Below are 26531 nucleotides of genomic sequence, written 5' to 3' on the forward strand. Positions count from 1 at the left end.
TTTATTTTTATATGTATATAATATGTATATATTTATATTTATATATATATAAAATATGTATGTATATATATAATACACACACATACATAGACAGTGCATATGTATATATTTATATGTGTGTGTATATGTATATGTGTGTATATATATATATATATATATATATATGTATGTATATATATACACAGATAGTGCATATGTGTATATATATGTGTGTGTGTGTATGTATGTGTATATATATATATATGTATATATATACACAGACAGTGCATATGTGTGTGTATATATATGTGTGTGTATGTATATGTGTATATATATATATATGTGTATATACACACAGACAGTGCATGTGTGAGTGTGTGTATATATGTGTGTGTATATATATGTGTGTGTCTATGTATATGTATATATATATACATATACATATATATAATATATAATATATAATATATATGTGTATATATAACTTATGGACTTTTAGAATTTTTTATTTAAAGGGGTAATAGGTTAGAGTAAAACTTCTCATTACTTTTTATTACCCAAGTCCCCCCACTAGTAAACTTTATGTGTAAAAAATAAGCTCAATTACTAAAATTTATTACAGGAGTAAAAGTTATACTGACATAACAAACACTAGTAAACTTAAAATTTAATTACTCTTGTAACTATTACATCCCATTACCCTTATACCAAACGCACCATTAGAGTTCGCAGTTTGGTCTCCGGAACTTATTAGAAGTGAGAATTTATTTTACCTTTTACTTGGAGAACAGAATTTTCAAGTGTACTGTGCACATGGCAATGAAAACTAATATCTTTCTTTATTTTTCTGGTAGGTATTGATTTATTTAGATTTAAGATTCAAGACTAGCAAAATTGCACTTAAGTGGTTTTTACATGTACTTGATTTATATAGAAAATCCTCATTTCGATCTACAAATCCTTCCAGAATCCACACATTAATATTTCAAGAAACATGACCCGTGAACCATTCCTTGTCCTAAAACAGTGTACCTTTTAATCAACGTCTGGGACTACTACTAGACAAATAAAAAATGGACAAAAAAGGGATAAGGCATATCAATTACTCAATGCATTTCTTTAGAGCAGAGACAAAACATGAAAAGTAGTACTATAGACTATTAGGACATGAGTTATTGTCATAATTGAAATTCACATAACTGAAATGTATATATTTTAGGACTATTATGACATTTTCACCCTAATATATATGTTCTCAATCAAATAAAATAGTTATATTTTTCAACCTTTGCTGAAGGGGAAAAAAAAATCAATACATGTTGTGGAGAGGAAGCTGTAAAATTTTTTCAAATAGTTTATATGGTTACAATAATAGTTTGTGTGCAAATAGATAGCAAAAGAATAAAGAACATAAATTAGATACTCTCACCTATTCTTCTATTTTCCCCCACATTGTTAAGTCTTATTAAATTCAGACAAAAATGACTTATCTAAAATCCAGGCAAAACTGAGAGGTCCGCTACGCCTCTTGGGAGGTCTGCAATTTTCTTAAGTAGCGCAAGCCGGTTATTTCTAATTCTTTCTTCTTCCTGCAGACAGGTAGACAATTTATAATTTTGGTGATCCATGAACATCCAACTTTTAAATTTGTGCATCGCTTGTTTCATAAACACAAAAATTGAAGAGGTAATTTACAGGAGATTGCGTTGGGAGATGACATACCACCATCACAAATACATTATTAAAGAAATCATCGAGTGGTTGTAGTAGCTGTGACGATATCTCAACAAAATCATCGACCTCAACATCTGTAGGAGGAGGAAATTATCAATACAGATTTGAAAAAGCTATGTCAAAGTTTACATAGAAAAATCAAAGAAATTGCTACTAGAAAAAAAAAGAAGCGCTTCCCATAGATAATAAAACAAGAGTGATCAAATACCAGGATGAATTTTATTTCTTATCAACGAGAAAGTGTTCCATAAAGCTTTCTCTTCATTTGTCTCAAATGCAGCCTCGTCCACCTAATTACATGATTAAAAAGCATTATGATTTATGAGATGCCGACATATACTAGTAATGAAAAAAATCCAGAAACCTCATAGAGTAAGGATAACAAGTGCCACACCAGAGAGAATCCACACATGTTAAGAATTGGACGTTCTTGAGCAATAAGAAATCTTGTCACATTGCACCTTAGCAATCAAATCTCTGGCTACCAATAATAGATTAACTGAAATCTACTGTATTTAGATATTATCACATCCCAAATAACATCAACTTAGGCCTAAATACAAATTCACACTATCAACTGAAAATGGTGCCCACTTAATTGATTCTTCCTTTTTATCAGTAACGGAACACAAAATTCAGTCAACTGAAATAAAGCCCGCTAAACAGATTCTTCTTCTTTTTCTTTTTTCATTTACTTCTTGTTATTTGTGCTAGTATTATTAAGTCTTGAGACTTCTATAAGATTACTTGAGTTGGATTTCTTACGGGTACAGAAATACTCCCTCATTTACAGGACAACTAGAGTTGAGAAAACTATAAACAAATGGCAAATTCAAGTTCGAGAGATAACCGCGTTGTCAATGCCTTAAATGAATGCAAATGAAAGCGATAAATCCCAAATTCTATTGAATATAGAACTCTTAAGACCAGGAGATAAATCCTTATAGTGTTAGTGCTGGTATAAAGTACCTCTGCATCAACATCAACGTTCTTTCCTCTGACAATTCTTGTTGGACGTGAATATGCTTCAACAACCTTTGGAAAGAGCTCTCCTCTTGACAATGTCTCCATCTATAACAATTTCAATACACCACCAAGCGTATCCATTACAAATTGTGGAAAAAGCAAGGAATAGCCTAAATTGTTTTCCTTCTCATAAATTGTTAAGGAAGAAACTCAGCGTTATACATTTCTAACATTAAGTTATCAAAACTTTTTCAACAACATGATAACAGAAAAAACAAGACGATTTTCCTGAAAAAAAGAAAGAAGAGAAAACAGATACTAAGGGATGCATCGTCATGAAAAACATCCAATTAAAGGTAGTGCAAGACAGATTTCACATGGTGCACATTATTCATTGCATGATTGTTTGCAGGTACCTTACAAACAGGTCCTGTACATAAAATGGGGTGTTTAGCAACTATTTTGTATTAAAAATTATAATACAAAATGTACTTAAAGTGTGGATGTTTAATTAGCCAAAACAGGACATTCAACAATGCAAACTATGCATTCCGTCAAGAAATGACATTACCAGTTTACCATAAGCACCATTAAAAAGAATCGCACATAAGAAACAGCAGAAGAGTAAATGATATGTGAAAACAGTAAATGGAAATTGTAGATGGCTACAGTTGAGTTTAAAATCTTTATTTTTGAGTGGTGAGGCTCAATCTTACATGCACAAAATAGAAGATTAGTAAGATACTACTCTTACTTATGTGCACCTCCCCTACCTTCACTCCCTTTCTCCCCTTTCTTCAACAAAACGGGAAGAAAAATATTAAGAAAATATATTTGCCTTGCGTAATATCAACTTACTTTGTAAGCTGTCTTTGCTGCCAAAGAAGGAAAGTTTGCACGCTCTGCCAGGGCAGAGCGAACAATTTCTGGACTTATCCCCTTATCAACCTATGAAGATCAAAACAGACAAATATGAATAAAATTCTAGTTCACTTGTCTGGGTCGTCCGAACAATATATTACAGTTTCAAGAAAAAAAATTTGCTCAGGATTATATAACCCAAACAAGTATAAGAAAATGTCACAGATAATAAATGAACGAACACCTTTGTCAAGTAGAATATCTAACTATTAGCATTTTTTTAGGGCATTATCCAACAACCAACATGATCTTTCATAAGAGTTTTCAAGTTTCAGAATATAGAACATATTAAACTATAAATTACATTCCATCTCTTTTTATACGCCATTTTTCAATTATTATTATGAGCATGAGAGGGGACTTGAACCTTGTCCTAGTTTAAGTTTTAAAGATATTCTAACTTGAATTGCTGAGAGCCTATGAGTTCAATCAATGTAATAAAGAACTTATATATTTACTCTCTCTCTCTCTCATGTTGTTGAAGCCCCAGTCATTTGCTAAACTTTTACTGATAGTGAGATATGTTATAATCAGCACTCAAGTTGCATTAACTACATCCATCACTGAATTGAGATTTTTAACTAGGTATTCAAGATCAAATTCAAATATACTGATAATCAGCTTGAAAAGTCATGAGCTGAGAATGATCATACGTAATCTGATGTATGTTATTTTATAATTAATACATTATTTCTTTTAAAAAACATATAGCATGTGTCCAATTAAGGCAGGATTTTGAACCTATGAGCTCAAGGAAAAAAATTTTGAATAGAAGAAATTAGAAGGTGCAAGGACAAAAAATGCGAATCAAATTTGAGTTTAGACATTAATATTTAAATCGAGCTCCATCCTATAACATTTTTTGATGCAGTTGAGCCTAAAATTCTCAAGTGCAGATTAGTTCAGCTGCATTACAGGCTTACAGCCCTACACGGACCAGCAAGTTACTGCATCCGTCCAAAAAGGACTAATTGAAAGGAGTTTCAACAGTTTCCAATACACAGTATCCCAAGTTTGAAAAATGTTTGCCAATAAGGCCAATGATTTCCTTATCGTTTTGAACGATGAAATCTATTTACATTTAGTGACAAGATGCAATAAATAAATAAGGCAAGATACTTTTCGGTTCAAAGTAACATACCAGAAATTGCTCTAATCTTCGAGTGACAAAGAGATGTACCTAAAACAAAAGTTACATCATAAATATTTAATGCTCACGACAACCCATAAGTCAAATTAAGATGGCCATGAGAAATACCGGCAAGGGGCAACATAAAATAGAGCAATAATATATGGGTAAACAGAACACACGAATTGGTGGTGGGCCCTAAATCCAAGAACCAGATTCATGCAGGAATTCCCAAAACTTAAGTTGATGGGAAAGTTAATCTTTCATTTATATACTACACTACAGTCTACACACTAGCTCACATGCATGCTAGACTAAACCTATAACGAAGGCCGAACACAGATAACATTAATCTAGGAAGTCTAAGAATAATAACTCAGGACCTAATGTTGGCCAAGGGCTCTGATGGTATGCGCAATACCATTTATCCAAAAGCTTAAAATGATGAGGGTAAATCATTACATTTAGGCAGCACTCCAATATGTAAAAGATAACCTTAACTTTCTTAGGAAAGGGAATAACAATAAGGGATTCTTGATTAGAGACCCATTACAAAGTAAACGGGTGCACAAATGGAGCATGAGAACTTCTAGATGGCGAATGACGGAATGAGGCTAAAATGTTATTGCTCACTATCATGCATTTGAAAAATCCATAGCATAATGATAAATGGTCTTATGAGTGGCAATGATAGAAATAACAATGTTGAATAATTAAAAACACTTTGCTTTTACATTTTCCACAATGCTGGCATCCACACTGATGGGTTGGACATTGGCAGCCAGTTTTAGAGCACGCTCCAAATCCAGAATTTTATCCTTCTCTACTAGAATTTGAACCTACAACAAAAGAAAGTGCTATTATATTCGTGTATTCGTTCATGCTTACTTCAACATCATGATTATATCTACTTACAAGACCATAAGATATTCTTCGTATGCCAAATGGATCATTAGCAGAAGTAGGCTGACAACCCGCTGCAAATAAGCCAACAAGACTATCTAATCTGCAAACTAGCATGCTGTTAAATGGATGCTTAATAGAAGGGTGCCAAGATCAATAGCACATATAAATATGATAACACCCAAACCAAGACATGGTAGTGACAGTAAATGCAGCAGAAGCTGCAGTCAGCAATTTTACACAAAAGAGACAACAAATTCATTTCTTTCTTGAGCATTTGTATTGCACGAATATACTTTTTGAACGGACAATAGAAATGTTATTATTAGAAGGAACTTGACAACACGCTGGTTATATTATTTTCAAAGGATTATAAGAAGTTGAAATACTAAGGTTACATTACTACTTTAGGCTTTCAAAATTCTGGGTGCTGTGGCAGATGACCCTTACTCGCCCGCCATGGAGAATCCTTGAGAACTATCCTTCCCTGTGGAAGCTAAGTTTCATAATTGACCAAGTCTTTAATAACACCAAGAGGGTTGGGGTTAGACATTGCAAAGTCACTTTCCATAGATGCCGGTTTCTGTTTTTCGATGTCAATGAAACCAACAAAGTATGCAGTCTTGCAATCACCAAGAAGCTCATAGCCATTAATTATGTCATGTGCAGTCTAGCAGTTAAATTTATTGATGTTACCTGTCAGCAATCGCCAAAACTATTCCAACATCCGTTTTAGGGAGCATATCTCCTGAAAATCTAGGAAGTGTGATATCAAACAGCGCCTCTGCAATCTGCCGTGCACCAAGTATTAAACAATAAAAAGAAGCCAGGTCAATGTTGAAACAGATTGAACAGCAGCAGACATAAAACATAACTTGGCAATAAAAAAAAGAGATAAATGCACATAGGATTTCTGATCGCAAAAAGAAAAAGCAGCGGATTAAGAACCTGCTCAGGATAGCCATCTCTAAGAGCATAATGCTGGGCCATTATTCCCGAGAGCGAAGTGAATTCTGTAACAACCGCGGTCGCAAGATCTGACATGGCAAGTGACGCAGCAACCTGGACAGTTTGAAGCATATCTTGATCAATTCCAAGGTGCACACTTAGTTCAGCAACCATGTTTTCAACACGCGTCATCTTCTCGAGCATTGTTCCTAGCTTCTCCTGTTACATTTCACACCATCAGAAGTTTCAAGTTTGATTAAAAGGTATCAAGGTATCAAACTGTCAGAAATCACACATATATCCAAGACTTAAAACGTGTATGATGTTCTCTGAAACTTGCAACTTTACTATTTTCCAACATCTATAATCTAGGAAGAATTAGTTACAGTATCTGGTCATAGTATCTTTGTTGAAGTTCTCAATTCTCCAAAGAGAGAAGGCTAATTGTCATTATGGACAATCTGAACTTCACAACTCCAAGACATGGTTTACCAATACGCTATCGACTAGACACTACCAACCCTAACATATATTGTTTTCCCTGTGACATACAAAAATGCAGTTAACTTACATGAAAGAGAATTCCTTTTAGTTGGCTTCGGAATTCTGAGAACTTTTTACGTGTATCCAACTCATAGAAAAATTTTGCATCTTCGTATCGAGCTCTGCATAAATAAATAAAATTCTCAATTCATCTATAAAATAATACAAAGAATGAAACAGAGAGAGAGACAATTAATAATGGAGAAACTTTAGCTCCTACTACTGGGATACATAGTTTTTAAGCCTACATAACTTGCCCACTGCATATGCTAATATTTTAGGTGAACAACATGCACTGAAGATATTAGATGAATGATTTCAAGAAGAACCAAAAAAAAGTCCTAGGAAACTCATAAGGAAGTGTGATTGATTTATCAGTTCGCACTGTATGTTATTAATGAAATAATAACAAGGTAAAAAAGTAGAATTTGTGTCAACCTGAGTACAGCCTCATTTCCTTTTTGAACTACCATCTCATTGATAGCTCCATTTGCCACCTAAAAGTAAACCACGTATCAGACCATCACAAATGAAAATTTTCATTCTTGCCTCAGGAAGAGTGAGCAATTTATAAAGTATATATGTTGGCAGGCTTGCTTACAGCAATAAAGTATGGCATCAGCCTTCCATTATCGTCAGTGACAGCAAAATACCTTTGGTGCTTTTGCATAACCTGAATAAACATGGTATACAGTTAACATCACATAGCACAAATACGTTAAACTTGCACAATTTGAAAACTGGACAATAGTTATTATAATATTATATCGAATAAATTAAATGAACTACAGCCTGTCCAACATGTTAGTTTTATATAAGAGCATATGCAGAATTGCAGATAGGGAACAATTGCTGCCAAGTCCTAAAAAGTCAAGCAGCTTACCATTGTCAAAAGATCCTCTGGGAGCTCTAAAAATGACTCATCAAACTTTCCAAGCACTGGAACAGGTGCCTCAACAAGATTGACAACCTAATATATGATAAGAATGGCCATTATATATGAGCATGACAAATTGATACTATTTGCTGAACAGAAGAAAGCATCATATTCTCACCTCATTAAGTAAGTTTTCCTGGATAACAACGCGTCCATTGACACTATTTGCTAATATGACAGAACGCTCCAAGATTAAATTCTTACGATCCTGTAGAAGAAACCAATTCATCCGCGCTGGTGAATTGAGTAGTAACTGGGTGGCAGTAAAGTGCTTGAAATTTTGTTTACAGCATCGGAAAATAAATACATCTTTTATTCAACTGGCCACCAAGTGGATAATTTGGAGGAAGAAGATCAAAAGAGCTTTTGAGGGAGAAGAATCTATGTCTTGAAAGTTGGGATAGATTTACATCTACTTGCAATTGGCATAGTGAACAATATGATATAGAAAAGAGTTTGATATTGGATGCAACTGATTCAAAGTCTTGTAATTGTTTCTAGGCAGATGTCACCCCCTCAGGGCCTTCACTTAATAAATTTTACCATTCACAAAAAAAAGTTCATTCATGACCACACGGACTGTTTTGCAAACAAATGAAATTTATATGGTCTAATATATTGGCATAAATAGGAAATCTTTGAAAGACAGTACAAAACACTCTTTCATTTTCATACCTCAATTCCAATGGTAATTCCAGCATTTCTGATAATATCTGCATAAGATTCAGCATTTTCTACCTGTAAAAAAATTCTGGAGCTATAATTGAATGTCCAAAATCACATTTTACATGATAATGGAAAAATGCAAAGGACATGCTAGCTTACTCATTTCACAAATTCCTAACTAAGTTTTTCGAACAAAGATAAGAATTAGAATGCTGAACAAGCACACGTTAAAGCAGAGGCAAACATAAAGGAAAATTTGCGAATGCATAAGCAGTGATTGGTTGAACTCTCTTGTTCAATCAGGAATGCAATGGATTGGAAGTTGGACCTTTTTAATGATTTTTTGGGAAACCATCTACTATACTAGACCTATTATAAATGTGTTCTTGCTTGCCAAATGAGGAAAGAGGAAAGATTTCCCCTGGAAGAAAGTTTGGGAACCAGGTGCCTTCCATAGCTAGGGAAACTAATTGGGGAAGGACGGAAGGACGGTACAATGATAGTCTCCAAAATATAGACACTGGCATGACTGACTGATGTTTCTTGCACAAGGCAAAGGAAAATAGTGAAGCATTCCTTTCCATTATAATTGGGTTTGCTAACTAAGAGAAATCACTCTAAACCTCACTAATATAACAGTGAGGCATGGTGTTGTCAATTATTGCAGAGGTACCAATAGGGGTAAAATAATTGTTGCTTTGATACCACTACCCAAATTTTGGATTGGTACCGAAGAAAAAATAATAGAGGAGCTTTTGAGTGTAAGGATACGCCTTATGAGTTAAAAGAGAGATGGTTTATAGCTTAATGGATTGGTGGTACATGTGAAATGGATAAAAAAAAGTTGTCTTGGTGTAATAATACAAGTTTGATGTATATTCTTTGTACACAGGAGACCCACTTGGCGCCATTATAAACAAGAGCCCTTTTTTCTGGTGTGTGTGTAAGAGAGAGAGAGAGAGAGAGAGACAGAGGGCTATTTGAAATTTAGTAAAATTAATTTTGTCTACATACCATGACTGTAGCTGAAGGAGTATTACGCAGACCATAAGAAAGGTTTCCACTGCACAACCAACAGAAAACTTCTGAGTACAACGCACACTATGTATATATAACAACTGAAGCAAACTAGGCATTTTTCGGTCAAAAAGGTGACCATTGACAGGCATCGATTAAAGAAGAAAAAGATAAGATCATGCTACATCAAGATGAAAATATCAAACAACCAGGGGAAAGACAACCAATAGAAAATTATTCTAAGGAAAAAAATGTTAACTATGAAGGTAGTACTGTCCCTTTAGAAACTATGATAATGAGTAAGTTCTTCCATATCTTATTCAGAAGGGCTGAAGGGCAATAATTGTCAATTTGGATATGAGAGCCTTTCTGAAGCACGAATTTGTATGCATTTGCCACAAGGATAAAGGTTTAAGTAAAGGACGAGAAAAGATCAAACAACATGATTTAGGTCCAGAATCACCAGGCATCACATTAACAAACTGCTCGGACTTGGGAAAATAGAGATTGCACACATATGTAAGACTGATGCAACTACCATATGCAAAAAAAAAAGTGTTGATTTTAGAAGATCAATGGTAATGAAAACTTCAATTTGGTTTACAGTTATCCTAACATAGAAACGTGTTAAATATTTAAGCACTTAAAAAACACAGACCAAATAGAACAACAGATTGAATGATTATCACTCATTTCAGGATGTATCCCAAATCGGTGTGATACCTTCTAAGGGAATCTATTCAGCCAAACAATCCTAGAGAAAATTTTATACTACAGTTGTACTTGTAGGGAAAAAATATATTCTTTCAATGGTTGCAAACATTCACAAAACAAGCTAGCAAAGATTTGCAAATCCACTTCAATTTAACCATAACAAACCCAAATAGATCCTGAGAAAAAAAAAGAATATAAAGTTACCTCAAGACTCCAGCAAACATGAAGGGAACAAGCACTTCCCCGTGGATGGCCATAATCCAACGGACAGGTCTGCTGAATAGAACCTAGTTACAGTAGGAATCAGACAAAGGAACAACCAATTATATCAAACAGAAACGGAAAATGCAAAGAAAATAAGCCACCCAAAATGATTAATAACCACCAAAATTTTGACCAACCTGGGAGTTCCAACGCATTGACTTTGGAAAAGATATTTTACCAATGGTTCCAGGCAAATCTTCAGCAAGCACCTATATGTTTAGGATTAATGTTAGGAAAGAGAATGGCTTAAACTGATCTCAGGGAAGCAGACACTGCTATCATAACAAATCACTTAAAATGCCTTAGCCCTCTATCAATCCTCTCCGCCACTACAAGTTTTTATTGTCTGCTTTCTTTGTCTTTCCTTATGCAATTCCAAATTCCCTCTTCATATGAATCAGCTCACATTTATACCATCTGTTGCAATTTTACTTTTAGTTGTTTCTTTTGCCTTTTCAAAAATAATTATCCTCTAATTTCAAGGGACACCTGCCACTTGAAAATAAATAAAATGGAGCAAAAAGATGACTGCATCACAATATTAAGTAACGAGTTCTTTTCATATTCTTAAAATCCCACTCTTTATATCCTTCAGCAAAATGACTATCATTGCTAAAAAGTAAGTTTCAAAATATAAGAAAATATGAAGACTGGAACAGATAGGGAAACATGGATGACCATCTAACCTCCGAAGCAACTCGAGCAGACTCCATCACACGAGCATAAACATACCCTGTTTTACCTGCAATCCAAAACACCTTCTTGAGAAACAATCATCATGCCTTGATATCAGAGGGACTAACATATTAATGAGGACATGTGAAATTATATTTGAGATAGCACTAAACTTGGATTCTTAAAACTAGAAGTCTAAAAGTTGCCAAGTTATCAGACAAAAGTATTTTTCCTCCTAACCGCAGAAGAAAAATACTACATCTGCCTTTTGCCAGAAAGCAGCCAATTTCATCTCTCAAGCAGGTCACAGTTTGGCACTTCGTCTTAAACTGAAGATAAACATGACTGACAAACCAGCATATGGCACCTTCATATTGATAATTTGATATTCCTCTGAAAATGTGTTTAAAACATGTACAAACTGCATAATGCACGAAGCAAATGCAGCTGCAGATATGAGTGAGAAATTTATTTGAGCATGAGAAACTTAAAATTGCAACAGTTTCACTGTAGTATGGCAAGACAACTCAACTCAGGATACTTGACACCATGTGGATATGCATCGCTACCTATGGAAATATTTTGTTACCAAGAAAAAGCATTTTCATACTCAACATGCTTCCTACGGTTGTCTATAAACTACCTTTTTTTGGGTTAAGTTTCATTATAAAAGGCCTCATATAGTTACATGCATGTCTCAAATGACTTACCATCAACCTTTTTAAACAACGAGTCCAATGGGACACTGTATCTACGGCAAAAACCCTCAGCAGCCTGATAGGACAAAGCAAGTTAATTGTGAGAAAGTCATTCAGATTAGTGAATTTAAGAACACAAAAGCAGAATAAATTAAGGTTGTATCAACATGCTAAAACATAGTTTAGATACCAACAATGGTATAGCAAAGGCACAGTTTAGTGATAAGAAAATTTAGAACATTTGCAAATCAAGTTGTTACAAGTGCATTAATAATATACTATAGCAAAGACAATAGATGGAAGTTGGATTATCATAACCAAAACAACGTTCAGGCTAATTATTTGAGAAAAACCTTTGTCGGATTTCCTTGATTATCAAAAGCCTTCACAACAGGAGGCCCTCGAATCTCAACCTCATTCGCTGCTTGCTTAGCACACAGATTTTCAACACAAACCTGGAGATGTGACCATAAGGTTCAAGTTGTCATTATTCAGTGTAAACAGGAATAAATATCAGAAAATATAGCTTGTCTGGGGTCAGAAGTCTGAACATTAGAAGTTACCAGATTACGCCATCACAATGATAAAATGATCCTCAAATAAATTAGTGGTAATTAGGCTATAATTAAGAATATAACTAATTAATATAGTTGAATAAATTTGACTAGCACCAGACAATAGATATTGCTAGTGCAATGAAGTTGCAAGGGAAACATCATCATTGTCACCATAGCTTTTTTCTCAACCAACAAACTGCAATATCATGGTGAAGAAGATAGAAGAGCAATACACACGCACTATAGAAAAACATATCGTCATATCCTGATGAAAACCGTAATTCCAAATATTCAGAAGCTTATGCCAATCATTGTGATGCTCAAGATTAGGCTAACTTATAGGGACACAGTGCCCTCGAGACCCAGAAAAATAATGTTTAAACTTTAAACACTTACATCAAAGTGGAAATGTCAAGAATATGAAAAGCAAGATATAATTTATAGCTGTACCACTAATCTTCGAGGAGTGCCAAAAGTTTGCACCCCACCATGGCCCAGTCTTTGTCCATCCAGTAACTGTACAATGAGATCTTTAAGCTGCAATGAGTAGCAGATTACTTTTGAGTGAAAAGAGACTAGATTGAAGATACACAAAAAAAGAAAACAATTAACCACCAAAAAATCAACAAAATGTGCAAGAACTTAAGGGGACAAAATATGAAGCTGGAAAAAAAGAGAAAATAAGCACTTTTTCAACATAACAAATGTACTTCTTCAAAAATAACTGTTGAGATACATGAAGTTTAAGATGGGACAAATGAGCATGTTAAGATCCATGCTTGATGCAGAAAAAAAACATACAAGCTGGCTCGCGTGATCTACATCTTGAGGTGGCATCTCTTCGGTACCAACTTCAAGAATAAATAACCTTGGAACATCCTGAACCTGCAAGATAAAAGTATAAACAGAAACTATAATAAATACAAAGCTTTGCATCCAAAGATGAGTCTTAAGGTTTATGCATGAACTTTTAATTGTAAAAGTTTCATGTCACCATTTGTAAAACACAATACCAAATACAAGAAGGCATAGAAGAGGGTGGCAAGTCCAGAACATGAGATGATAATAAAATTGAAAGCAAAAGCAACACGTCGGCATTCAGTTAGCAAACTACAGAATATAGATACCAAAGACATTTATGCTTTGCTTGTATCTGCATTAGACCATACTTCAGAAGGGAGCACTGGGGGTAGTTGGGCATAAGTAATTACTTATCAACTTTCCAAGTCTTTCATTCGTTACCAAAAGTGGGGAAGAAAAGGATGTCCTATAAGCATCAAGTTCTATAATATGACATTAGGCAGAACATTTATTGACTATTTGGAAAATGAAATGTCAAACTGCATTTGCAGTTTACTTTCTCATGAGACCAAATGAATATGGAGATAGTGTTTGCATCTCATCTTGAAATCATATAATGAATTGTGATAATTAATTAAGTCAAGATGAATGCCTTGATGAACGATAGGTTATAGTAATGTTTTATGGTACATCCTCCATTCTCTTACCAAACAATACATAATATTATACTAAATATCATTTGTTAAATCACAAGATGAAATATCATGAACAACTAAAAACAAAAAGAAAATAAGTAATTTGTATTACTCTTCATTAAATGAGATTTTATTCCAAAAACTAAAGGCATATATAAAGCCTAGAATTATGTTACATAGAAGACCGTTCAAATAAGGAATTAGAATAAAATCAAAATGATATAAGAGGATAAACAGATAATTACAACCATCTAGTCCATCAAAAATAGAAGTGGAAATGGAATAAGAGAAGATTTTGAAGCATTGAAGAACCCCACTAACAACACAAAACTACACTCACAAGCTTCAATTTTGAGACCTGATATTTTAAGAAAGTAAAAGTTATTAAAAAATACACGCTGACCTTTGCTGCAGCTTCCTCCATAGCCTCTCTAGGGAATACAGAATGACCAGGTTCAGAAGCAATGCCTAGTGGATGTCCTAGGGACTCCCGTGTCTTCAACCAAAGTTGGGCACATTGACGAGCTAAGCTGATAGATGAACAAGAGGTAAGCAAAGACACTGTCAGTACAATAAAGTAACAAGTCAAGTAAATTCGTATTCATTCAAGTATAGACCTGCTCTCCCATGCTAGCCTATTGAGAAGTGTGACAGGACTCATACACCTAAATATAGCGATAAAAGAGAAATGCACTCAAATGCTCTACCACTGACCTATGGGATCACTTGCAGTCACTTGAGATGGTGGACAAGCTAGTCTAGTTTATGGAAGTCTCAAGATTTTGCACTGTATTTCTCTACGTTGTGTTATTAGATTGTTGGTTCAGCTTTCTCGAGTTCAATTTGATTTAGTAGTCATTATTATTAAGAAAATAATCAAATATCCAGAAATTCTGGATATCAGTATCTGGTATAGTTATGGTCTTTGGAACATGACTTGAGAAGTTGGGTTCTAAAGTCTAATGGTACGCTACTCCCGTATGAAATCCCAAATTATAGGTCAACATTAAATCACTTCAACAAGTCAAGCAAGTTCTCCCAAGGTTAAGAGTACTAAAAAGTATACTGTGTACCAACATAGTCACATAGAACCCTTAACAGTTCACCGGTTGCACATCAATATGGAGAAAGTCCGTTAGCTATAAATTGCTACTTTACAAATGTCAGGAAATTTTACATCCAAATCTGATGTTCAATAATTTTGCGACTCACCTACGCATCCGACTGAAATATCGAGCACGTTCAGTTACTCCAACAAATCCTCTAGAGTCTAGGATATTAAAAGCATGAGAGGTCTTCAGAAGCTGGTCATACCTAGCATGTTACTGACCAAATGTTAACCTTAAGTACATCATGAAAGAAGAATACAGGAAACACAAAGTGACAACAGAAAATAACAAAAATTGGAAAAACATACGCAGGGATTGCAAGGCCTGAAGCAAGCAAGGAAAGAGCTTCTTCCTCAAAAAGATCAAAGTGTTTTTGAAGATGGCGAACACTGGCATTTTCTAAATAATAGACACTCATCTCTTTCCTGAAACAGAAGTACCAATTACCAAAAAGCAGAAAACACATCCATGAACTGAAGATGTCAAAAGAAAATAATAATGTACATGTACCATGACCTTGAATAGCAGTAAAAACAATCAAACATCATTCCTAAATTTAAGAGTTAGGGAGCAATATATTTGTAAGAGTCTAGCATACATGGTAAATAATGTAGGAGTATGACAACTGGAAACTTGATAGTAACAAATACTAACTAATTGCGTCAACAAGTACACTCCACATGACTAAAAAAATTCTTAAAAAGGAATTGCATGGAACATGTGATGGAGATTGGAGACAACATATGTTCAGCAGTACGCCAAGGCAGACCAATAACCTCACCTTTTTAAGCAGATAAATAACCCAATAATCTCTCAATACATACCTGTGGTTGGTGGGTGTGATATGATTCAAATAGATTCACATATTCTCTTAAACTTTGAGTAGAGTTCTTGGCTATTAGGCAAGTTGAAACAGGTGCTTTGTAAATGGGTTTAGGAGTCAAGTTGAGGGCAATGCAGCTTATCCATCAATGAAGAAAGGCTCAGATCTCAAAGCATATGGTTTTATGTAAATAAAAGAATAAGGATCATGACAATGTGAATAGCATAGAGTAATTAAAGAATATCAATTTACCCTGCCAATTTTTGAAAACATAAGTACGCAACCACGGAAACGTCAAATCGAAGCATTTAGATTTTAAAAAAAATCATTGAGTGATCAGGAATGTATAATTTACTCATTTTCCAGGAATAGCTCCCCATATGTAATGCCATCAGCATATTGAATTTTCTTGAAATGATCAACTCCCTGCGAATTGGTTATGATCTTACTTTAGGGAAGTCTTATAGAACAGACAAAAGAAGTAAATAGAATGAAATGTAATTAAATTAACCTGAAGTAACATGAGGATACGCTCAAGGCCGTAAGTAATTTCAACAGATATTGGTGACAATTGAAGACTTCCAGCCTAGATAGAGAGAGGAAAATCGTAAATTAAAAAGCCTATGAACTGCTTCACAAACCCAGGGAAAATTAACCTAACCTCAACCAGGGAAACAATTGTGCTACGCAGTTAGCACTAAAGGTTTCAAATTCTAAATGCGGAAAAACCTGCTGGAAGTAAGTGAATTGTGTGATTTCCATCCCATCCATCCAGATTTCCCAGCCTAAACCCCAAGCACCAAGTACCTGTGAGTATTTTCACCAAAAAATATTAGGCAAAAAAACTGTCATTAAACATGGCTTCGTAACTCTATAAACAATTAGGGGAAGATACTACATAACTCTACCACATAGTTCACCATTAAAAGACAGTTATTTACCGGGCTCTCCCAATTGTCCTCCACAAATCGTATATCATGTTCGCTAACATCAATACCTGTCCAGCACAAGGTCATCAAAGGATGAAGTTCAAAAAAAAGAAGAACAAATTATAACAGATGCAAGTTGCCAGCATTAATGAACTTTGTCGTTGGAACAAAATGATTACTAGACAGTGTAAGATAAATGATGCTTCAATGAAATATTGGATCAGCTCATCCACTTCATATATCGTTCTAGTTTTTGGGAACTAATAAATAATGAGGATCAAGCTCCATTACACAACCAAATAGTCAATGTGTTCCAGCCAGGATTCTTTTTGGGTTATAGATTAATTCAGTAAAAGCCAATGGCAACAATTCATTTTTCCCATTAGGCACAAAATGTGCACTGATAGAGGACACAATTGATGACTGCTGATGACCACAACTATTTTGACTGGCATATATATTCACTATCAACCTCAATGACAGGAAAACAAGAACATTATCATTGTCAAATAAAGCAGTTATTACCATCTCAGCAAAGTTAATATGGACGATCGAGTTACTTAAAGGTTCACCCTTATAATATCCAATAATCAAATGAATATATCATTTTGAACAGCAGAGCACAGAAATTCATGTACGTGTATTTGAACAAGTCATGCATACATGAACATGATTTTAGGTTCCAGCCAAGGCCTCTTCGTTTTATTGAGAAGACTTTTTGACTTTATCGGACTATACACTATGGGATAGATATAGTAAGTCTTAAGTAAATAGCTTTTAACTTCTAGAATGACATCCAAAAAAGTGGACATGTCGCACAGAAAAAGAGAACCAGTTTACTACCTAAAGCTGATAGGCTACGAATAAAGAGATCTTGTGAATTCCCAGGATCAGGTTTTAATATAACCTGGAAAAAAAAAACCTCAGATCAATGAAAATTTGACATAATAATGAAAGAGATTATGGGAATTCCCAGAATTAGGTTTTAGAGGTGCAAGGTTAATAAAATACAAGCAGAAAATGAGAGCTCCAAAAGAATTCAAAATTCTGAATAGGTTAATCAATAAACTTGAACCAAACTAACCTGAAACTGTGTGTGACGTTGGAGCCTATTAGGGTTTTCCCCATATCTACTATCATCTGGCCGGATACTTGGCTCCACATACCTATGAAAAGACACAAACGGACAAGAAATCATCATGCATGCAACTTCAAATACTTGCATATGATATTAATGCAAGATAAAAATACTGTGTCAACAAAAGATTAGAGAGTTTGACAGCATTTATATTAGCTACTCAAGGAGATCACATGTCTTCAAGAGGCTTTTCTTCGCTCAGAACCGAGTAAATGATAAATTCATGAGCAAACACTTCAAAAGAAATGCTTCGACCAGGAGTGAAACAGGAATAGAGAAAGAGAGAAGATTTGAAAAGGGACAAACGCCTAGAAATGCAGTTGGAAATAGACATTCTATTGATCCATATGACACCTAAAATGTTGCATTCAAAATGCTGTGTTTATGAGTAGGATAGTTGACCTTATTGACTACACTACCCGAGAATGCCCATAGGTGTATTATGGCAATGAGATTATTGAATACTGCAGCCAAAGGCTAATTATCATACTTATCTATGATGGAACTTCCAATAGGTTCCATGGGCAAAATAAACTTAAATTGGTAAAAGAAATTTGGATTAAATGCGACACTAATATATCTTTGATCGATGTGGTAGACCAAACAGCCTTGCAACCTTTTATGATTCTTGATTGTTTGTTTCGGCTGCTTCCTGACAGCATATTGTCTTTTTCCAGTAGGAAGTAAGCACTTGTACTTTCAAACAATGTCTATTAAACTTTAAAATACAAAAACGTGAAGGACTTATTTATAAAAAAAATTGAACACAAATTAACATGTTGCCGTCAAAATCAAACCTCAATAGAACTTGCATACAATGTATACTTACGCCACATTCCAAGGCTCTGGTCCGAGAACCCTTAAGAATGTAAGCGGATTCATAGTCCCAGCTCCAACCTGATCAACATAGCGAAAAATATTTACCAAACAGAGCAACAAAAAACAAGTGAAGCTAAGTCGAACACTATATCTCTCCACTCACCAAAAAGAATACACTACCTCTGTGTTACTGCACTGCATAATGGCACATCCTACAGAAGCCCAATATTCCTACAAAAACAAACGATAATACGCTATTTCACAGTAAACTCGAATTCGTATTGAGAAAATTACAAAACGCAAATAACGAATTTCGCCTTAACCTGAAGTCGCTGGATGGCTTGTTGAAAAGTAAGGACGGAGGCTTTTCGGTTCTCACTGTTAGGTATCGCCGAATGATGCTGATTGGCGGCGGAAGTCGTTGCAGAGACGGTGGTTCTGAGGAATTGACGCCGGCGGTCAAACGATAGAAGCCGGCAGAAACGGGTAGTAGTCGTGCGGAGTAGGGAGAGGTGAGTTCCGTGGGGTTTGAGAAAAGAGATAGCCAAGGGAAGCGTTAGGATCGCCATGGCTTGGCAATGTTGAGAGTTTGAGTTTTGAGGCTTCTACTTGGGAGCCTTACCTTAGCCACTTCCCAAACCAGGAAGGAAAGTAGGAAACACTAGTCGTGTTATGTGTGGTCGCGATAAGGGGATTTATGTAGGGTATAACGGCTAAAATTTGATCCAACGCTGTCCGATTTACGAGTTTTTTTTTTTTCAAAAACTAAAAACTTTTATAATTATTTGTTTTTAAATAGCGTTTTCGTTGAAGGAAACTTTTTTTTAATAATAACTTTTTATTAGTTGTAATTAAAAAACCTTTTTAGTTGAAAGAAACTTTTAATTTTATATATAAAAAATACACATACAGAAATTATCGTCTTTGTTGGGGTTTATATAAATAGAAAACCCTAACAGGCTCATGACAACTTATTACATAAAGCCCAAGGTCCATATGAATCTAAAGCCCAATTTATTAAGCCCGATTATCAGCCCAACCCAACTTGGGCTCATTACAACATATAATCGGGTCCAACTTATATCAGGTCGACTGTTGATCCTCTATTAGTTTTTCTATTTCCTTTACTATGTCATCCATCCATCCTTCTTCCCATTTGACTCTGATCACCACAAATCATGAACCCCACCTTCAGCTGCTCCACAACCAACTTGGCATTGTAAATATTGGTCCACCTCCACAGTTGAATTCCAACCACAATGTGATACAAATCCACCCGTTGAAGCATCACTGACACTCAGTATGAGCAATTGTGGTGCCCAGCCACTTTGTAGGAAAACCCTTCTCACAAACTTTTTGGGCCAGACCCGATAAATGAGAAGTCCAAAAGAAAGCCCATATTTAGAAGACATTGGCCCAATGACTTGTCGACGTTATTATGCTTTTATTTGTATTTGAGGCAGCCAAAGTAGGCCTAAGCCCAAATTACAAATAATCCGCCGCAAATTATAAAAGCCCACATGTCAACATTTTTTTTTAAATGCCGTTGAGAAATATGTTTTTCATTGGAATCAAACCTTAAACATATATATACCTAATGTAATCGATTGTCAATCGAACCACCTGTAACAAAAAAAACTCAATATATATATATACACACACACATATATATATAGGATGCAAAGGAGTTGGATCCAAAATAACAATAAATGCATGTGAATGTGGGATCTAAATTAAGATCCAATATAATTCCTCTAAATAACCAGGAACAAAAGAACCTACACAACAAATATGGTTGTTATATATACAGATGTATATATTTTTCTACACTTTTCTAAGAAGGCCAAATTAAATTAAAATTGTCCCAATATTATAAAAAAATAATAAAAATAAAAGCTGTTCTAATATCATGATCCCCAGGAAGTGCTTCAGTGGACAGAAGATTAGGCAGGCATAAGAAGATATTTAATAGATTAATATCTGGTCTGCTAAATAATAGTCTTGGATATTTGGAACCAATAAGTGTTTGTAGATACTTACCTTGTAAGAGCTACGGACAAAGAAGACGACAAAAAAGGTGAAGATATATAATTAACAAATTATATACAATGTCCAAAATATCTTCATGTTATGATTTCTGAATATATATTATCAACTTAGGGAACCAAAGCATCAGGAATATAGACACTACCACTTCTATTTCCCCTTTTGATTTTTGTTATTTTTATTATTTCATTAAATCAAATTAATTGTTGTAAAGGTTTTTTTTTTCTTCTTGATATATATTGATAAGGACAACTTATTGGTCTAATGTAAATTTGCATGTCACCTTATTCATGGTAGGGATGTCCATGTCCTAATCCCTGCACTATTCTAGTACTTTCTTAGCTTGAAAACATTAAATGAGTTTTCTACATTAATATTATATTCCTTCTACTTAAATTTTTTTATATACATATATATTAACAAGTTTTGTTTTGCGTATAACGATATAATTATGTGTTCTTAGTTTGCACAAATTCTTGATTACTTGGTCCATCTAATCATTTTAAAATATCTTGAATAGTAGCATGATAACGAGTCAAACCCCAACCACTTGGATAATAACCTAGTGGTGAGTCTCTCTGGGGCCAAATCATATAGATTTGAAAAGTTATGAGTTAGATTATCACTGGATACAATACCCTTCGCTAGGCGGGAAACTTTTGTGCCAGCGGGTTTGACGACTTGAGTTTAGATTCATATCGACTATCGAAATGGAAAATTTGTATGGTGACATATATTTTCGGTTACTAAAAAAAGTGTCAAACCCTAACAAAAGGATGGATCCTCGTTTTTCCGAATCATGTTGTTAGCAAATTCACAAGTAGAGAATGCATGTAATGTCTATCAAAAAAGAAAAAGAGAAGGGGAAGTAAAAACAAAAGCAAGCAATCAATTCATATGCAAGGTATGCAAAAAAGGGAAAGAAGGCATGTGTTTGACAGCTTTGCTAGGGTTTAATATATATAAGATCATCCAATGGTTATTTCAAAGGGTATAATGCACTTGTTAGGGCCAAAACTTGGAAAAAGTTATAACCAAATGGCCATTTGCCATTTGACTAACATGTCTCAATCTACTAACATGTTAAATATCACATAAATAGTATTTTTTTCAGTATTTATAATGATTTAATTTCAGATGGAATGAAGGACATTTTGGCCTATTTTGAAGGGCACATGAAGTGGCAACAAAGACACAATTCTTATTTAGATTATCAGAAATAGAATCCTCATGCCAATTGAAGCATGTTTATTCAATGTCACTTTAATTTCTAAACTTATAAAATGTGATAATTATTTCTTTTACATGATGAGGATAGAAATGTTTATATATATATATTGGATCGACCGAACCATTTGTGAGCTACAAAACTACTTAATTACCTTATTTTTTATGGGCACTCACGTGAAAACAAGAGTGCAATTTTTATCAAAATATTAGAAAGGAATTCCCATGGGATTCATGATCTTTATGATGCACATTTTGCTCACATGTTATGTCATGCATGTTTATTCAATGTTATTTCCCAAGCTCTTCTAATTGTAACAAAAATATTGGGTTCCAAAGACCTTTTTATTTACTTTGTATCCACTCTATTTTTTTAAATGGTAAATTTTGCGTGTGTGTATATATTGAGAACGACATTATACAAGCTCTCCCTTTTGAGATTTGATATGAGCATAAACTCGGACCGTCAAGCCCCCGCGCACAAAAGTTTATCATCTGAAGACAAGGTAAGTTGGGTCTAGTCTAGGCCTAGCACATGGCCACAATGGTATTATTCCCAGTGGAAATCAAACTCAGAACTTGGCAAGTACATATGATTTGGCCCTAGAGATTTACTAACTAGACTATCACTCAAATGATTATATATATACTTGTACTTACATGCTCTTTTTTTCTCTGAGTAATGCTACATATACGCAAAATAAGATCCTCATTTCTCCCAAATTTATGTGGCATATGAAATAATCATTGATTACAAATACATATGTAGGGTTCACTTAACATCCTACACTTTGTATTAATTGGAGTCCCATTTTGGGTCTCAAACATTATTCTTTTTTCTCATTACAAAAACAATGCAATGTTAATTAGTTGGTATAGTTAATGCCTGGTGAGCATAGTAAACTCATCATATATATATATATACACACACGCATATAAGTCAAAATTTCATTATTCGAAGACCAATTATATCTAGCTATCCAGAGCATATATATTAATGACTCATTTAGGATATGTTCCTCTCAGGAAAAAGGGGAAAAAAAAGTACACATCAACACCATATATAATGACGTACCTACCCTATGATCATACTACACATATATACATATATCATGAGATTAATTAATAATCTGAAAGAGTAGAGTAATAATTTCTTAATGATATGGGGAAGGTCCTACATAAAGATGGAAAACTATTAAAGTGGGGGGGCCATCTGTTTTTTTGTTAAATATGTGCACTTCTAGCTGTTCCTCGAGAAATTTAATGCTCCCCTAAGATGGAATTTAAATACCAAACAAGAAAGAAAGTTGTAATAAATATTGCTTTCACAATTATTCAGAGGAAAGAATAAGTTTCCAAAAGAGAACCAGATGGCCATTAATTTCTCAAATTATTGAAAGGGCACTTTTTCCATGCAAGGAAGCTAATTGGGTTTCCATGGAAGAAGAGAAGAGAAGTGAAGTGATCATCAACACCCACTTTTCATCTTGTTTTTATATAATGTCAACAAGTGTATATGAATTTTTTTCCTTCATTAGTGGAACCAGATATATTTGAGGGTATGGGATATTTTATTGGATAATATCTAAAGAAGTTGAGGAGATGGGAGATGTTTTAGTTGATTAACATATCCAGTAAGTTTACATGTATGGATCATATTCATATCATGGAAAGTTGTGAATTTTTGGGCTCTGTACAATGGATTTTACTATTCAAAAAAGGGGGAGAAATTATTGGAATTAGAGGTGTGATCATTGCCTGCAGTTTACAATAATTCACACTTTTATCTTGATCTTGTGTATCTATGTATGTGATATATATGCTTTTTTTTTTTAACCGATAACCACACCATACAAATTTATCCTTTGAACATCCGATAGGGCATAACTTGAGTTGTCAAGTCCGTGTGCACAAAAGCCTTCCACCTGACGACAATGTAAGTTGAGCTAAAGTTCAGCGCATGGCCACAAAGATACTGATCCTAATAGGAATTGAACTCAAAATCTGTCGAGTCCATACGGTTTGAGCCATAGAGATTAATATATAAATATATGGAATGCGTGTCAGATTATATCGGTATATATAGATACATAGAGTAGGTAGTTCAAGTGGAGTAGCAAAGTGACTTTTGCAGTCATATTTGCTCTTCCACTTTACGCGCATGGCTTCTATTGCAAGCTAAGTTAACCCTATACATTTGTTTGTTTCCATTTACTTTTACGATCAGAATGCTTGCAAATAGATGTTCAATAATTTAAGTGCACACAACACACCACACCACTTTCATTATAAGCAAATTTGGATGGTGTATAAGCACTCCATTCTTTAACTAGGTTCCTTCGAAATTTGGAACACCAAAACAATGACATCTCAAGAGATACATACATACATACATATATATATATATATCGATTATATTATCTAAAATTGGAAGATTTTGGGCCATTCCGTGGCTAGTTCTTGTGCCACACTAACGTAGCTGACGATGACCACCAAATCGAATAACAAACCTGGCGAATCGAAGCTGCAACCAAAGCAGAGGAAAGAACCCGTAAACCCAGTTGAGAGAGAGCAGGAAGATGACCAAGATGAACAGGGTACAAGACAAATCGCACCAATAACCCATAAAGAAAAGCGGATGCATGCACCAGAATCTTTGGATTATTTGGCCTGATAAGTTTTCAATAATATGTTTTGTCAGAACCAAATCTTTCCTATTCCGTACCACACGCAATCAAAAAGCTAATCTTTCTTTAATTAATACAATGACCAAAACCAATGTAATGTAATAATTAAAACATACACAATTAAGTACTTGGGCTGTTGAGAAAAAAATCAAACATCATTAAAACAAAGATACGATAGATAGTTTATAAGTTTAAGTAAAAAATCTCACATCACTAAAATAAAGATACGATAAATAGTTTATAAGTACTTGACATGATAAGACACGTTTTAAAATCGTAAGCCCTGAAAGGTTCTGGAAGGTCATGAAAGTCATACTCAAGTTTGATCAAGGGAATTCATTGGTGTTTATTAACAAAGGGTATGGTATATAGGATAATTAATAAAAGTACATAGATTAAACTATTTGAATTATTGGAAAATAAATAAGTACTAAAAAAACATGTTTGATGCCTTGTTTGTCCGAACAAATGCCTTGGCATTACATTTGTGGATATAAAAATGTCAAAAAAAAAACCATTTGTATTTTCTTAAAAAAGGGAAAAAAAAAAAAAGAATAAGTAAAACCAGTCATAATCGCAGACCGCGTTGATAATCAAGCCGCGAGCGCGAGCTCGAGCTGAGAAGGAGCCGACTGGACCGGAGCTGGCTAACTAGGAAAATTAGTTACATGGCCTTTTCACATGAGAATTGAGAGACGGTCGGAAAGTGGAGTCAATTTTTTTTTTTTGGAGTGTAGTTGTGGGAAAAGTGGGAAGTATAACTAAAGTACGTGTAATTCCGGCCAAAGTCAAACCCTTGGGGTTTGACTGGATTTGTGGTCCGAAGAAAGCATCATAAGCATTTTAATTATGGTGCTGACTTGCAGAGCCTCTAAAAGGCCTATAAAAAAGCTCAAAGTTCATAGAGTTTCTTCCCACAACAAAGAGTTTGCCCTGATCTAAACCGTCGTCAGCGTAGAGCGATCTAAGTTGATGACCCAAATTTAGAGTTGACATAATTGTTTCGTGGGGTTTTGGAATTTTCAATTTAAAAAAAAGTGATAATGTAGTGAGTAGAACTTATTTATTCAATTGAAATGACTTATCCTCAGTAAATTTGCCTATTTTAGATTGGATTGTTTTCATGTGATCTAGATAACGAGGTATTGTTTTAGGAAAGTTTTTCCAGTTATAAAATCTTGTCTCCAACAACCGTATCCGTTCCCCCACCTTCCACTGACATACCTTTTTTTTTTAATGGCTACTACTTTTACACACTACGAAAAGTCATTCCCATATATTGAAAAATATGAAAGAAAAAATGAATTAATTTGACGAATTTAATGATATAATACACAAAAAAAAAGTGAGTAAGAAATCACAAAAGGTATTCAGAGTTGAGACCACACAGTCTCTCTCTCCCTCTCTCTCTAGCGTCATAAAAATATCATTACTTTCTATTTTCATCAAAGCTTACCTTTTTATTTCCTCTCTCTCTTTGCTGATATGAACGTTGCTTTTTCTTCTCTCATATCAATTGTCATTCTCTCTCTCTCCTCTGTGAACTTTTTGCACTTATAAAAGCCCCCATGGACGCGGCCAAGTACATCTCATTCCCATCACTTGA

The 26531-nt window shown here is 34.5% G+C and overlaps 1 protein-coding gene across 4 annotated transcripts; it reads right to left on the bottom strand.

Annotated features, from left to right (window-relative positions):
• Positions 1 to 1303: 1303 nt before the first annotated feature.
• LOC119983197 (glycine--tRNA ligase, chloroplastic/mitochondrial 2) lies at positions 1304 to 19611 on the bottom strand. 4 transcript variants are annotated; one of them, XM_038826904.1, is made up of 36 exons: positions 19289 to 19611; positions 19146 to 19196; positions 18976 to 19043; positions 18093 to 18174; positions 17852 to 17915; positions 17021 to 17076; positions 16809 to 16886; positions 16591 to 16665; positions 16435 to 16505; positions 15565 to 15681; positions 15360 to 15461; positions 14551 to 14677; positions 13453 to 13536; positions 13102 to 13188; positions 12448 to 12549; positions 12107 to 12170; positions 11408 to 11463; positions 10859 to 10930; positions 10662 to 10744; positions 9741 to 9789; positions 8736 to 8798; positions 8179 to 8268; positions 8007 to 8093; positions 7725 to 7796; positions 7562 to 7620; positions 7152 to 7245; positions 6581 to 6799; positions 6329 to 6423; positions 5645 to 5735; positions 5464 to 5568; positions 4742 to 4780; positions 3538 to 3627; positions 2683 to 2784; positions 1922 to 2003; positions 1702 to 1787; positions 1304 to 1568 (listed from the first exon to the last, which is right to left on the bottom strand). In XM_038826904.1, the coding sequence occupies exons 1-36, from the start codon at positions 19532 to 19534 to the stop codon at positions 1470 to 1472; spliced, it is 3207 nt and encodes a 1068-aa protein (XP_038682832.1). In that variant the 5' UTR covers positions 19535 to 19611; the 3' UTR covers positions 1304 to 1469. The 4 variants fall into 4 exon arrangements, with proteins under 4 accessions (XP_038682832.1, XP_038682833.1, XP_038682834.1 ...); XM_038826905.1 differs by having other exon boundaries at positions 19129 to 19196; positions 19289 to 19386; XM_038826906.1 differs by having other exon boundaries at positions 18963 to 19043; positions 19289 to 19318.
• Positions 19612 to 26531: the final 6920 nt, after the last annotated feature.

The sequence above is a fragment of the Tripterygium wilfordii genome, chromosome 17 (genome assembly GCF_013401445.1).
Source record: "Tripterygium wilfordii isolate XIE 37 chromosome 17, ASM1340144v1, whole genome shotgun sequence".
Taxonomy (NCBI): Eukaryota; Viridiplantae; Streptophyta; class Magnoliopsida; order Celastrales; family Celastraceae; genus Tripterygium; species Tripterygium wilfordii.

Coding starts and splice junctions, on each gene's coding strand:
- LOC119983197 (XM_038826904.1), bottom strand. CDS start 19,534: ATGGCGATCCTAACGCTTCCCTTGGCTATCTCTTTTCTCAAACCCCAC. Junction 10,931..11,407: donor CTGCTCGAGTTGCTTCGGAG/GTTAGATGGTCA, acceptor CTAAACATATAG/GTGCTTGCTGAAGATTTGCC. Junction 2,785..3,537: donor CAGCAAAGACAGCTTACAAA/GTAAGTTGATAT, acceptor AAATTGTTATAG/ATGGAGACATTGTCAAGAGG.